This window comes from Myotis brandtii, unplaced genomic scaffold (genome assembly GCF_000412655.1).
Source record: "Myotis brandtii unplaced genomic scaffold, ASM41265v1 scaffold32, whole genome shotgun sequence".
Classification (NCBI taxonomy): Eukaryota; Metazoa; Chordata; class Mammalia; order Chiroptera; family Vespertilionidae; genus Myotis; species Myotis brandtii.
In genome coordinates, this window is record NW_005362269.1 from 8797861 (window position 1) to 8812480 (window position 14620).

General features: G+C 41.6%; 1 protein-coding gene across 3 annotated transcripts in view; it reads right to left on the reverse strand.

Annotated features, from left to right (window-relative positions):
• Positions 1–270: 270 nt before the first annotated feature.
• The window catches only part of ATP10B (ATPase, class V, type 10B), a 187605-nt gene continuing 173255 nt past the window's right edge, over positions 271–14620 (reverse strand). For all 3 annotated transcript variants that reach the window (XM_005870568.2, XM_005870569.2, XM_014543172.1), the window contains 5 exons: positions 13281–13481; positions 11984–12064; positions 10577–10681; positions 6260–6447; positions 271–3025 (listed from right to left, as the gene is read on the reverse strand). In XM_005870568.2, coding sequence (XP_005870630.1) covers positions 2572–3025; positions 6260–6447; positions 10577–10681; positions 11984–12064; positions 13281–13481 — 1029 coding nt within the window. In that variant the 3' untranslated portion in view covers positions 271–2571. The remainder of the gene's footprint in view (positions 3026–6259; positions 6448–10576; positions 10682–11983; positions 12065–13280; positions 13482–14620) is intronic.

Below are 14620 nucleotides of genomic sequence, written 5' to 3' on the forward strand. Positions count from 1 at the left end.
CTTCTAATGCTTGTATCCGGTTTGGTTTATGTCACACTCTTACATTGGGTCAAATCTGTTTTGACACTCTATGCCCAACAAGGCTATGAGCTTCTTTAAGTCAGGGATGAATTCCTTGCAGCTCCTAGCACATCACAGGCATCTAGCAGGGGCTTAATAGAAGTTTATTGGGTAGATAAGTGAATGGATGGGTGGATAAATGAATGAACAGATGAGTGAATGCAAAGAAGGATAGATAGATGAGAGAGGACTTAGAACTGCAAGCAATTCTGAAAAATCGTGTTTATTTTTTTCTTCTAATAAAGGATAGCACATTTCCAGTCAATCAGTAAAAGGTCATAAAAGTATAAAAATGTATTAAGTACAATCATTAGGATTATGTTGTAGGGAAATAGTTGTTATAACTTTCCCCCCTAAGGTGGCATGTTGGATAGTCACAGTTGATTTGGTTTACAAAGAAGGGCAGGAGTAGGTGACCAGTTGGCCCGGGACTGAGGAGTTTCCCAGGATGTGGGGCTTTCAGTGCTAAAACTGGGAAAATCCCAGGCTAACTGGGCTGGTTGGTCATGCAAGAAAGAGAGCAGCATCACAATGATGGGTATGGTTTGGCATTTAGGTGTCAAGATCAGACATTTCCTCAACTTCTCCATCACCTCTTTTCCTTTAAGCTCTGAAATAAATATCCCTGTGTTATTATTGAGGGTGTTAACAGCTTTCAAAGGGTTTTCTCTCCCTCACCTCCTATGTAACTTTGACTTGTTCCTTTGCCAAGCCTGGGAGGTAGGGCGGTTCTACCCTAATTTGTAGGTGTGGCATCCTGCTTCAAGGTTCCTGGCTCTAGAGAACAAAGATCTATGCCTCAGATCTCCTGAGGCTAGTGGTCTTCTCACGCCTTTGTTCTTTTCTGAAGCATCCTTTCTCATCTGGCTTTCAGGACTGGGCAGGAATCATACAGAGAAAGGGACCCTGAAATCTGAGTTTTGGCTTAGTCCTCTTATTTGGGACAAAGTCATTACTTCTTTGCCTGCTGTGTTTCCCCTTTAGCAATCCTCTTATAGAATTCCCCTGAATACCTACCAGCTGGCCAGTGCTCGTGTCATTATATGGCAGAGTCAGTGAAAGAGACCCAGTATTTTGGCTCCAGGAAGGTGCTCCAAATGGCTTCTCCAGTTCAGGTTTGTCAGCAGCGTGGTCAGAGGACCAGCTCAGTCTGCCATTTGCCAACTTGAAATCTTTTGGGGGCTTTGTTGCTGAAAAGTTACTCAAATGAGGTGGCTATAACTCCTAGGCTCAAAGACTTGTTGCATTTATTCCTAACCTTTAAGGATTTTGCTTAATATATAGGCACTGCCTTAAGGATAAAAGGCTTAGTAGCCCTCCCTGACTTATCTTAAAAGACTAGGGACAGGCTATCCTTGCCCATAGTAGACATAGCTTCTCCTGACAGCCTATTAGAATTCTATCATCCATTCTTTTATTTCAACACTGTTTTTGAGCTCTTATATTTTTGGTATTTACTATCTCTAGTGGTAAGATGCCTATGTAAACTTTCTTTTCCCTGTGAAGTGAGACTTCCTATGACTCTCCCTAATTTAATGGAAGCATGTGCCAGTGTCCTCCAGGCGGCACTCCTCTCTGGGTTAGGCTTAATGAACAGGATTTAACATTGGCCCTACCCTTGAAGATGTCATTGTTTGGGCTCAGAGTTGCTTGCATCATATGGGTCTATTCTGTGGGCAGGTTTGCTAAGATCTATTCATCTTAGAGTTTTCCTGTTCTGAGAGCTGAATGAGAGTGGGTCCTTTAATATAAAAACAAATAAAATAAATAGCTTTTTAAAAAAGTAGATTCCCCAGGCTGTGGGACATGTGGTCTGTCAGCTAAGGCATGGGGCTTCTGGTATACCCATTTCTCTTAGAATGCTTCTGTTCTTCCTGCCTCTTACACCAGCTGTGGCCCCACAACCCTCTGAAGTATCGGTGGCACTGAGTTCAAGTCTAGTTTTAATATTTAGTTGTAGTTTTATTTGACTTAGAGACAAACAGCATCCTTACTCTTTGTGAGTGAAAGGGATGTTAACCCCCACATGGCCATCTCTGCAATACAATCAAGATGAAGCACCTACATGTCTGGGTCTCCTCTGAAATTTAAACTCTGGCACCCATGCAGTGAAGTGATGGTGTGGCAAGACCAGAAACTTCCACAGCCTGAGGGATTGCCTGGGTTTATACATTTCTTGGAAACGTATGTATTGGGTTGTAGGCTGTACTTATCTAGAGGATCAGAAGAATGTCTCTGAGGACTCGATGACATAGAAACATAGCCTCTTTATGAAACTCTGTTTGCAAGATGTGCTGCCTGGCAGCAGGAGAAAACTGGAGGTTAAGTGGTTTCCAGCCTTTTTTGCTTGACCCCCTTAGGGCCAGTACTTCCTCTAAGGAAGTCAAGCCTGGCGGGGAGAAAAGAGTAAGACGGGCTCATTCTTTCCTCCATGGAGAGGAAGAGTCTTGGGTTAATTAGGCCAGCGATTGGGCGGCCTCCCCTAAGTTTGTACAGATTTCTGCAGGCCCCTCAGATGGTCAGTGAACTCTGGGATCGGCGATGGCTGCCCCTGCTCGAGCGCTGGTATTCATCAGTCTGCCCGCTGGGGTAGGCCCCGGACGCCATCCTGCTATTGGGCCCCAGAAGAAGGTGATCTTTGGATGAGAGTTTAGCTGAGGAGTCTGCTGAGCTTGGGTTGTCCCTCCTGTGGTCTCTGCTGCTTCTCTCTCCGTGCACCCCCCAGTTCTCTGTGCACTTCTGCTTGGGAGGGCTGGAGCTCTTTGGGGTGCTGGCTCTGAAGTCCTGTTCAGGGACAGGTGGCACTGGACGGTGGGTGCGCTGAGCCTCTCCAGGGACCGGCATTTGTCTGCTTCTCCAACTCTGGATTTTCAGGTCTCTTTTGTCCTTGGGGAGTTTGTCAATTTTCTGAGCTTTTGAGATCAGGGACTCCCCATATGTCCCTTGTAGAGATAAGAAAAAGTACCTGGTGGGGAAGGAGAAACAACAATAAATCTTTTTTTCTGATTTTTGTTGACGTCTTGAACTTTAGCATTGAAAGGGACCTTCGAATCCAACTCCCCACCCATGGCAAGATCCTTTTCACTGTGCTCCTGACTGTGGTTATTAAATCTATGCCTGGGCACCTCTGGGATTTGGAAGTTCAATAACAATATGTAATAACTAACATTTATCATGAACCAGAACGTTCCTAAATGCTTTAGTATTAACTCATATTTCCCAACAATCCCATGTGGCTGGTACTTTTGCTTCCCCCATGTTACACATGAGGAAACTGAGGCAGTGACTTGTCCAGAGCCATACAGTGGTCTTGCTGTGGTCAGAACCAAGCACTCTGGATCCCTAGAATTTTCTCTTATCTACCATGTATAGGGCAGTCCTTTCTCTTTCTGGGCTATTCTGATTTAGGCAAATTTACTTGCTTTGCAATATCAACCCTTTGTGGAACTTAAGTAGTTTCTAAATACATATTCTCTTGAATCTGTGGGCCCTACTAATTTCCCAGCATTGCTGTATTTGCACCATTTTCCAGATGAAGAAACTGAGGCCCCAAGAGATGAGATAGGGTTTCCAAGGTCACCTGAGCAGTTGCTAGGTTTCCCTGATGGTTAACCCAGGGTTCCTTTCCCGGGCCAAGCTGCATAGTAGCCTGTACTGGACTCTGGGATTGGAAGTCTCTATCTGTGCCTGGAGTCTTTTCTATTCCACATTTGGGGAAAGAATAAGAAGGTGAATACAATTGTAAGGTCTATGGAGAAAGCATATCCCATCTTGTGATACTGGGCTCTGGGTATCAATTTTTTTATCTAAAAAGTAGACATCCAGAATCTTTCCCCCAAATAATCCTTTTTAAAATGTTTATTTCTAAAGCCTTATAAGCAGAGACTCCCATCCTTCCACTGTGTCTGAAAGCTTTAGGCAGCCTCACAGTGCACAAGGGGTTTCTGAAGACGCCCACGGCATCAGGTAAACTTTGCCCTATTCTTTCTCATCTCACCCAGAGAGGCAGTACAGGTGGGCATGTTTATTTCAGGAAAGACTCGACTTCCTGCCTGAAAGCTGGAATTTGCTCAGTTTAAACCGTTCCACCAAGATGCTACTTTCCTTCTCCATCCATTTATTCAACAGATACTTAACAAGTTTCTACACTGGGCCACTCCCCCGAGAGATTAACCTGAGAACAGGATAGACAGGTTCTTGCTTTCCTATGGCACCTGAACAGAGTTATAAGCAGAAGGAGCAGTGAGAGTGTCGGACAACTGATCTGGTATGAGACACCTTCCTTGAGGAAGAGACATGCATAGGAGGTGAGAACCAAATCCATGCACAATGGCTGAAATGTAGAGAGAGGACAAGAGGGGAAATGACACAGAGGGGCTGGCAGGGCCAGAGCAGGCAAGGACGGAGAGCCGTGTTTTGTTTTTTGCGCTTTATTGTAAAAGCCTTGGGAAGCCCTGGTAGGGTTATAAGCATATGACATGATTACACTTTGACACAGTGATAGTGGATTAGAGTGAAATCTATTAAGATACTTTTGCAGTAATTTGAGAAGAAAGGATATAATCTATCCATGGTGGTGGCTGTAGATATGGTGGAAATAGCAGATGGATTTGAGAAAGATATAGCATGTAGAATTGTCAGGTCTTGGTAATGAGCTAGATGTGGGCATGAGGTGGTGGGTGGTATCAAGGATAACTTGCAGGGGGTCTGCCTTGGTCCTAATTGGATAGCATTTGATAGAAGAAACTCTGGAAGAGACCCAGGTATCTTAGATGGTGGTGGTGATAAAGGGAGGATCGTGACTTAAATTTTAGATGTCTCCCAATTTCTTTGAACTTAGATGCCTAGTGGAAGTGGTGAATAGGTAGCTAGAAAGATGTATCTGGAATTCAGAAGAGAGGTCTGGGTTGGGAATTTGGAGGTTCATACGTTCAAAATATTTATCTTCACACTAGTGGTTGCTATGTCTACGGAGAGACTATAAAGTTAGAAGACAAAAGAACCTAAGACCAAGGCTTGACCTACACCATGTCAAGGACATGCCGTAGGAGAAAAACTGACAGTGTCCAAAAATTGGTATCCTTTATTTAAGGTGCTAATTAAAGTGCTCATTATGTTTTAAGGTTTGTGTGTGCTAGCTTCTTTTGTTTTTATCTGCAAAACAATGTACATGTTCTTGGCTTTAAGAGACTCTGTATAGTTCTTTTGTACTGGTTGAATTAATTAGACCAAGATTAGTGAGGTCAGGGTTAGTAGACTAATTATCACAAGGTTGGTGAGTGAAATCTACCTCCATTATGATAAATACAGCTTATAACCTTAAGTGAACAAATAGTTCTCTGCAGCAAACATTCTATCATGTAGATTTCTATAACAAACATTAATTTTTTCAAGGTTACAAGTCAACAGTCCTTGAAAATATTACAATAATCCTTTCTCAGAAGAAACCTCTTTGCTTTTCTTAGTAAACAGAATTAAACAGAAATTCAACCTTATGATGATAATGTAGAATAAGCAAAAAGATTTAACTTATGTGCTATGGTAACTAACAAGTAAATATTTGCTAACTTGTTTCTGTTTAACAAGCTGTACTGTTCAGCGCCATCTATTCAAAGCATGTGTCAACAATCTTTTATTCTTTTCAAGGATTCTCATCAGGCTGGTAGCTTTTGGCTCCAAGTGTGTTTTCTAGCCAAGGGTAAGACCAAGAATACAGGGCTGATAAATTTCTATTTCTACACCCCAAAAAAGACACAGAACAGAGGAGCTCAGTCCTTGGTCAGTAGTGATCACAACCGTGCTTAACCCCAAAACTGTGGACAAAAGTATTTAACACACATTGCAATCCTCATGGTCTCTCCCAGGGTCCATCTCTCAAGGGGTTGGGCTGAGGAAGGGCTGTGGTGGGAAATATATCCCCTGAGACTTGTGCTTATTCAAAATTTGTAAGGCTGGAGGACAGGAATTATCACTCCCATTTTACAGATGTCACAACTGAGGCCATGCCCGCTTTGGTGACTTGGCTCCTCTGTGGCATTTTTCTCCAAGTTCATTGTTCTTTCTGTGCTAGGACCTTATCTTTGAGACTATAGCTTCAAGGATCCCAACCAGGAGTGAAATTACTGACCCCTGGGCTATGGAAACGGCTTATCGAGGGGAGATTGGTAGTTCTAGGAAGAAAGGGCCCCTGTGCTCAAACCTTGGGAGAAGAGCCACGACTGGTGTGAGGAAGCAGACGAGGTAGAAAGTGGGGTCTGAGAGCTGGACTTCCATCACCCCGTAGGGGTTGGTGGGACTGTTGCAGGTGACGCAGGTGGCGTTGTACACTAGGGATACCACAAAGTACATCAGGAAGCTGCCTACGAGAACCAGCCCGTGGATGATGGTCTGTGGAAGGGAAGAAGTAAACACTGTTAAGGGTATAACTTTGTTTTAAGCTTCTTCTTCTTCTTCTTTTTTTTTTTTTTGAAAATGCAACACAAAATTTGAACACACATACCCCAAGCACCCCTCAATCTTCTGTCTCAGCCTTGACTTTGGTGATAATTTCCAAGCTGTCTTAGGATGTTTTACCACCTTTCTCTGTTTCTCTATGCAGACTGTTTTTTTGAAATGTTAGTAAATAGAATCATGTTTTGTGTGATGAATCCATCTTTTCCAGAAGTGGCTGTAGTTTGTTTTCAGAGTTCAGTGATGTTGTCTAATCTTGTTTTGTCCTGCCTGTCTCGTGCTGCTTTCTTTCCCTATTTGTATCCTTTTTAAAAACATATTGACTATTTTGCATAATTTTATTGCCACCCTTTACTAGTTTGAAAGTTATGTACTCCATTTCTATTCTTTCAGTGATGACTCAATAAATGATAATAAGCAATCTTAACTTACCGCAGTCTAAAGTTTAGAACTGCTTTCTCTCTTCCTGAATTATACAAGGGCTTTAGAGTACTTTAACCTCTTTTCTAACATATCTTATTGCTACTGCATATTTTAATTGTCTCATCTTGTTATTTATTTTTTTAAAGATATATTTTTTAAAATATATTTTTATTGATTTCAGAGAGGAAGGGAGAGGGAGAGAGATAGAAACATCAATGATGAGAGAGAATCAGATTGGTTGCCTCCTGCACGCCCCCTACTGGGGATGGAGCCCGAAACCCCGGCATATGCCCTTGATGGGAATCAAACCCGCCACTGAGCCAAGCCAGCTAGGATTGTCTCATCTTTTTAAAGCACACATGTCATTATAGTGTAATATGGTCAATATTCAGGTTTAGTTATGTTTCCCACTTTCTATGTCTTAATTTCTTCTCATGGAACTCCCATGAGAGATTCCTTTCCTCTTTAAGTGCAGCCTTTAGTGGGAGTGAGCTGGTGATCTATTCTCTTAGTCTTTATTTCATTCTCATTTTTGATGGATATAGCATTCTTGTTGGAAGTTATTTTCATTCGGCATATCTGCGGTAACATTCCACCGTCTTCTGGCTTCCATTTTTGCTACTGAGAAGTTAACAACCCTTCACCTGTTGTTCCTTAGAAGGAAATCGGTCACTTCAAACCTGGCCTGCTTTTATCATTTTTATCTTGTCTTTAGTTACCTTATGATATAATAAGTGTGAATTTCTTTTGATCTTGTTTGGATTTTGCTGACTTTCTTGAAACTCTGGATTGATGTATTTCATCACTTCTATAAAATTTTCAAGTTACTGAGAATTTGACCAAATGGATATTAGACCTTTTAAGATACCACCCTACCTTCTATATATTTAATACCTCTTCCATAATTTTCTTTTCCCCCACTCTGTTTTATATTCTGGATAATTTCTTTTGTCCACTAATTCTCCCCTTTAGCTGTATCTAATTTGCTGTTAAGCCAGCCATGAAAATAAATTGCATTTGTTGTATTTTTTTTTATTTCTAAATGTTTTATTAGGCCTATTTTCCAGTCTGCTGGGTTGCTTTATATAGTTTACCAATCTGTAGATATTTTTAAAGCTTAGTCTTTATTTATTTAAATATAGTAAACATAGCTTTTCTATAATTTATATCCGATAATACCATCTCCTGAAATATTGGTTTCTGACTTTTTTTTTAAAATCCTCACTAATGAGTTCTTGTTTCCTTGAGAGCTTGGTTATTTTTGAATACGTGGTGCTTATTGCCCTGGAAAAGTTAGTAGGGACAATTTGAGACTTAGTTTGAGATACTTTTCTCTCGAGTTTGGCTCACCAGGTGATACGAGCCTGGGCTGCAAATCTGTCCGAGGCAGCTGTGTTAGTTTCCTATGACAGGTCCTTTATCAACGTCCAGCTTTATCAATTTTAACCTTATGTAATATTTGCCTCAGATTTTTGTTGAAAGGTTACAGCTTACAGATATAATCAAAGCATCCATATATCCCCTGTAAATGCTTTGTTTAATCTTGAACATAAATTCAGTGTTCATCATTCCAATGTGTATTTTATACATACATGTTTGTGCAGCCATGTTTATGGTTGCTCTATTACTTTATCATGTATGGATATCCTGTACACACTATGCTTTGGAGTTTTACTACATTGATAGATACAGCTCTAGTTTATTCATTTTAACTGTTCTTTTGTATAAATATGCCACAATTTGGCATATTTTCCAGTTGATGAACATTTAGGCTCTTTGCTTTTTTTTTTTTTTTTTTTTTTTTGCTATTAAGAACAATGGTGTAATTCTTATACACTTCTCTGTATACACAGATGCAAGATTATTTCCAGGGTGCACACTTAGAAGTAGAACCGTGTCATAGTATATGAACATTAACTCCTGGCTATTTTCAGATTGCTCTCCAGAGTGCTGGTATCAGTTTATGATCTACTAAGAGGATATGAAAGTTCCTTGGTTGGCCTCTATTGTTTCTAACAAACTTCTGAGTTGCTTTGCCAGGAATTTATTTAGAATTTTTACATCTATGTTCATTTAGATGAGACTGGTCTATAATTTTCTTTCCTCGATCTGTCCATGCTGATTTTGGTGTCAGGATTATGCTAGCCATGAAAAAATGCCATTTTTTTTCTAATCTGTGAAATAATTGGTATAAGGTAGAGATTATCTGTCCCGTGTAAGTTTGATCACAGGATTATAAATTCAGTTTCTTTAATGGTGATTGGTTTACTCAGGTTTGCTGAATGATTTTGACTATGTTTTGGTAAATTTTACATTTAAAAAATATGTTTAAAAATTGATCATATCTACAATTACAGCCCTTTTTATTCTGAGTATCATTTCTGTGGTCTTTTTGTGTCTTCTCCTAGATGGGTTTTGCCAGAGATTAGTTTTCATTACATTTTCGAGGAGCTCAATTTTGGTTTTATTGATTCTATTGTTTCCTTGATTTTTACCTTTGTTTTAAATAATAAAACTTTAGGTACTCTCACAAATTTGTATATATTTTTATAGTCATTTAGTAACAAGTATGTTATAATTTCCCTCATGAGTTATTTAGAAATGCATTTTAAATTTCCAAGCACGTTGAGTTTGGCTATTTTTTATTGCTTATGATACTGTTTCTCTCAAATTCCTTTGTGATTCAGAATTTGGTCTTTTAAATTTTTGGTAAATGGCCTGTGTGTTTAAATAGATGCATGTTTGGAGAATGATTTTATATATTAGGTCAAGTGTGATAATTCAATTCTTCTATATCCCATTTTTTTCCAAATGACCTAGTCTCTTTATGATGGAATTATATCAAAATCTCATAGTAGCATTGTGAACTTGTCCATTTCTCCTTACATTTTTCTGGATAAAAAAAAATCCAGTCTGATAAATTTTGCTTTTAATAGGTAAATTGAATACTGATATATTTGGATTTATTTGGAACACATATGTAATACTTTCAACACTAAAGATTAAAAAAAACACAACACATATATGTATTTATCCATCACTTTGAGATATATGTACGCCAAGTCATCACGCTGTACACTTAAACTTACACAATGCTGTAAGTCAGTTAAGTCTCAAAACAAAGCCTACTGAACACAAAGGACTCTGGGAAGTTAAATGAGATACTACATTAAAAAATCATGTAGATAGGTACCTGTTGATAGGCATATACTTTTAAGAAGAACTTAATGAAAAAGCTGGCAGTGCCCTTTTAGATACTAAAGTGTGATATTTGGGCTTGAAATGTAGTTACGTAGAGGCAGTTTTCTAATCTTTTATCCTGAAATTAAATGGGGAGCACATCCCTTAACAGCATGGTTCTCCTTGTCTCTGAAAACACCCCTCAATTTTTTATTAATATCTATTTTTGCAACTAATTGTTTCATTGTTTTATATATGTTAGTTTTATCATCCTGGATAGATGATAAGCAAGTTGAGGCCAGGAATTTTTTTCTTCTGCACCTCTTTCATCCTTGCACAGGACAGACACAGGTAAAAGCTCAATATGTATGAATCGAGTAGGTCAGTGACATAAAGTACAACTCAGAAATCTGAATGTGGTCAATAATCAGGAACAGGAATTTTAAGCCAAACAAGCACTTACCCAGGTCTTCATTTCCATTGCCTGGTGCAAGAGGATTGTGGCGAGGGAGATGGTGTTGATGGGTGTCCCAAAGGTGAAGACATCGATGTCAGAGTCCTTGTAGGTCTGCAGAGGAGGAACAAATAGGTACCCTCAGATGTGCCTGTGGACTCAAGGCCTTGGCTTTTTTTAAAAAAAATAATTCTTTATTGTTGAAAGTATTACATATGTCCCCTTCCCTGCCTTCAGCTGAGACTGTAAGGAGGAGTTAATCTCTTGAGGAGAGGGGAGGGAAGGCAGTCCAGCCAAAGGCCAGAACTGAGGGTGGATGTGGTGGGCTGTGGAACGTCAAATAGTTCTAGATCAGGCGTCCTCAAACTTTTTAAACAGGGGGCCAGTTCACTGTCCCTCAGACCGTTGGAGGGCCAGACTATAGTTTAAAAAAAAACTATGAACAAATTCCTATGCACACTGCACATATCTTATTTTGAAGTAAAAAAACAAAATGGGAACAAATACAATATTTGTATTTGCATGTGGCCCGCGGGCCGTAGTTTGAGGACCCCTGTTCTAGATGGTGGGTGCGTTGAGCTCAAAATAGGAGCAAATGATTCAGCAGGAAAGACTAGCAGAGGTCTGACCAGGGAGGGTATTGTAAGCTAGGAAATGAAAAGAAAGCATAAAATGCCTGCTTTATCGACCCTCATGTTGATAACTGCAAAAGGATATGAGCCCCGAGGCTGTGTGGACACTACCATACCTGATAGCAGTTAACCCACATTATGGTTCCCTGTCCAGGAGAAATAGATACCCTTCACTATCTAAATTCTCACTCTCCACTGAGGAACCAGATTGAGGTGGGGCTGGTATCCTTGCTGTATGTATTCCTGCTTTTATTTCAGGTAATGTAGTATTCTTCATTATCAGAACTTGCTGCCTGAATGCTTGAAGCACAAATCTAAACGAAGGGTTGTAAATACAGATACGTTTAGTGCTCAAATAAGAAACAGTAAATGAGTGAAGAAGGCCTGGGATAAGACAAAAGGGAGCGGTGGGGACTACGGCAAACGAGAATATGGGCCCTAAGCAGGGCTATGAGTCAATTCTGGACTTCTGCCATTGGCAAACGAGAATATGGGTCCCATCTAAGCAGGGCTATGAGTCAATTCTGGACTTCTGCCATGAGGGAAAAATGATCCCATGTAATGATAGCTTTCAGTTTTCCAAAACCTGGCAGAAAGTAAAATGTTTGGGCAAAGCTTTCTGACTTGTCAAACATCCTACGTTGGAGGTAGTCGCAGGCTCCCTGTTTTGAGCCTCTGCTCTGAAGTGTCTAGAAAGACACTTCTAGTCTAGGATTTCCTATAAACAGGACCAGTGGCACCCTGCGATTTGTATGGTTCGAATGGAATGATTGATATGACTTACCAGGTAAGGGATAAAGAAACAGATGAGGCTCTGGTAGAAAGCATCCAGCATGGAAACCCAGAAAGTCATCAGGTTATAGCACTGCCAAGAAAGAATACACGAGCAGTTACCACCACCAGAATGGCTCTCATCAGTGAACCCACAAACAACGAGCTGTGGTGAGCACGTGGAGAAAAGGGAGCCCCCAGACACTGTTGTTGGGAATGCACATTGGTGCAGCCACTGTGGGAAAGAGTATGGAGGTTCCTCACAACATTAAAAATGGAACTGCCACGTGATCTAGAAATTCCACTTCTGGATATTATTTGAAGAAAACAAAACATTAATTTGAAAAGAAGTATGTACCCCTATGTTGATTGTATATACCTATACAGGGTATCCCAAAACATGTATACATTCTTTTAACAGCTGATAGCTCAATTGATATTTCTTTCTTTTTAGATTTAACCCATTGGAATTAATAATGGCAGCCAAAGGGTATATATTTTTGGGGAAATATATATATATATCACAGTCTATGCTTTTGCAACATTAACTCTGAATGATAGGTGCTCATGGAATACATCATCCCGCCAGCGTGCCTGTGGGGAGGGGGCAGGTGGGAAGCCTAGGATGCCCCTGCGCCATCGCATGTCCCCTCGCCTGTGGTGCGGGGCTGCTGTGCTCTCCTGCCTTCGGGTTAGGACTGCACTTGCCTCTTCCCTGGCTGTCCACAATGTATCACCAGCCCTCAGGCACCCACCTGGCTGTGCGCTCCTCCCTCCCAGGTGCCAAGGACCCTTTTCCCAGAGCTCCTCCTGCATCCCACCTCCTGACCACCTGCCTGACTTCTCCAAATCAGTCAGGTGCCACTGTGGCCGCTCGGTGTCCTTTAAGAAACCATTCTGATGGCGCCCCAGGCCTTCTTTAGTCTACTTCACACCAGCACGTTCTAGGCCACATGGAGTTGTAGTTTTGCCTTTCCTGACCTGTGGTGGAAGCCCTTGCCTCATCCGTGGATGAGTTAACTGTTTTTTACTCCCAGGGGTTCTGTGGAAGGCCTGGAGAGGGGGGCTGGCTCAGGGGGCTCTTTCTGCATGCCCTCTCCCTCTTCAACTCGGGCAGTCCCATAATGGGTGATATAATTAAGAAATATCTAAAAGAAACATACTCACTGGTCTGGTTCGTCAGTCATCCTCACAGCAAATGCTTGGCCATGTGGGAGGTGAGGGGCAGAGTGGTGACTGAATGCGGGGCTCCTGACCCCCAGCCCAGTGGTCATGCCCTGATACCTCCAGGGAGAAGCTGAGCCCCTTACCTCGGAGTCCTGGCCGCTCCTGTACAGCTCGGGCAGCGCCAGGAGTGTCTCCGCAGAGATGTCTTTATCGAGGATCCCGAAGACGAGAGGAGGCAGTGAGGTGAAGAAGAGATTGAAGAAGATCATCTGCCAGTAGTCGATCATGGTGGAGCCCGAGAAACCACAGAAGAACTGGTACCAGAAGAGCAGGTTGACGTAGCACTGCAGGCGGACAGCGTGGGTTGGGTAAGGACTGGAGATACTCAAATCCTTAGAGCAGGGGCTCCTGACCCTATTATCACTACCTACTGCTGCTAACTACTACTCCTGCTAACTACAGTAATGTCTTCAGGATCTTGTTAAGGTAAGTGTAGTTTGGTGGTTAAGAACACAAGTTTTGGAGGCAGAGAGGGTTTTGAATCCCTAGCTCTGTCACTTACTAGCTGTGTGACCTTGGGCAAGTTGCTCAACCTTTCTGAACATTACCTTGCGACCTTTCAGATGGGGGTAGTAGTAGTACCTAGACTATGGTACCTGGCCTGAGAGGCAGCAGTTAGTAGTCGTAGGGTGGAAAGAGAAAGGGATGGCCCTGAGGCAGGCATGATGGAAAGACTGCACTGTGGGCAGGAAGCCTGGCAGGAAGAGGATTTCATGAGAAGTTTCCTCTCTCACACTGTGCTAATGGTCACACAGCTGAGAAGGGTGAAAGAGGAAATCTGCTTAACTGTTGCTTTTTGCTTTCTGAAGCTCTCTCACTCCAGTCCTCCCACCTGGGCTGGGCTGTTACTGCTTGAGAATAGTGATCCAGGTTGTGACGTGGTTTGGTGACCTGAGCAAGGTCATGTAAGTAAGCAGTTAGCCCTGGAGTTAGGACTGGACCTTCTCTGCTGTGTGTGGCTGAGGCCCCGAGGGGCAAAGGGTATTGTGAGAAATCACTCAGCAGGTTGGAATTCTCATTCCCTAACTGCCATGCCAGGGTTATTTTGAAGAGCCTGGCTATGTATTATTATTATAATAATATAAACATGTTAATACTATAGACATGTTAATACTATTAGTAATACCATTAATTGTTATTTGACCTTCTATTTGTGTGACATAGCATATGAGTACATTGTACATTATTAGATGTGATATACATTATAATTTGTCCCAACAACCTGGCAAGATTAGTATTATTGCTAATAATATAATTCTATCATATTTATGCATTATTATATTAATACTAGAGGCCCAGTGCACAAAATTCGTGCATGGGGGGTGGGTGTGTGTCCCTCAGCCCAGCCTGCACCCTCTCCAATCTGGGACATCGCTCTCACAATCTGGGATTGCTGGCTCCCAACAGCTCGCCTGCCTGCCTG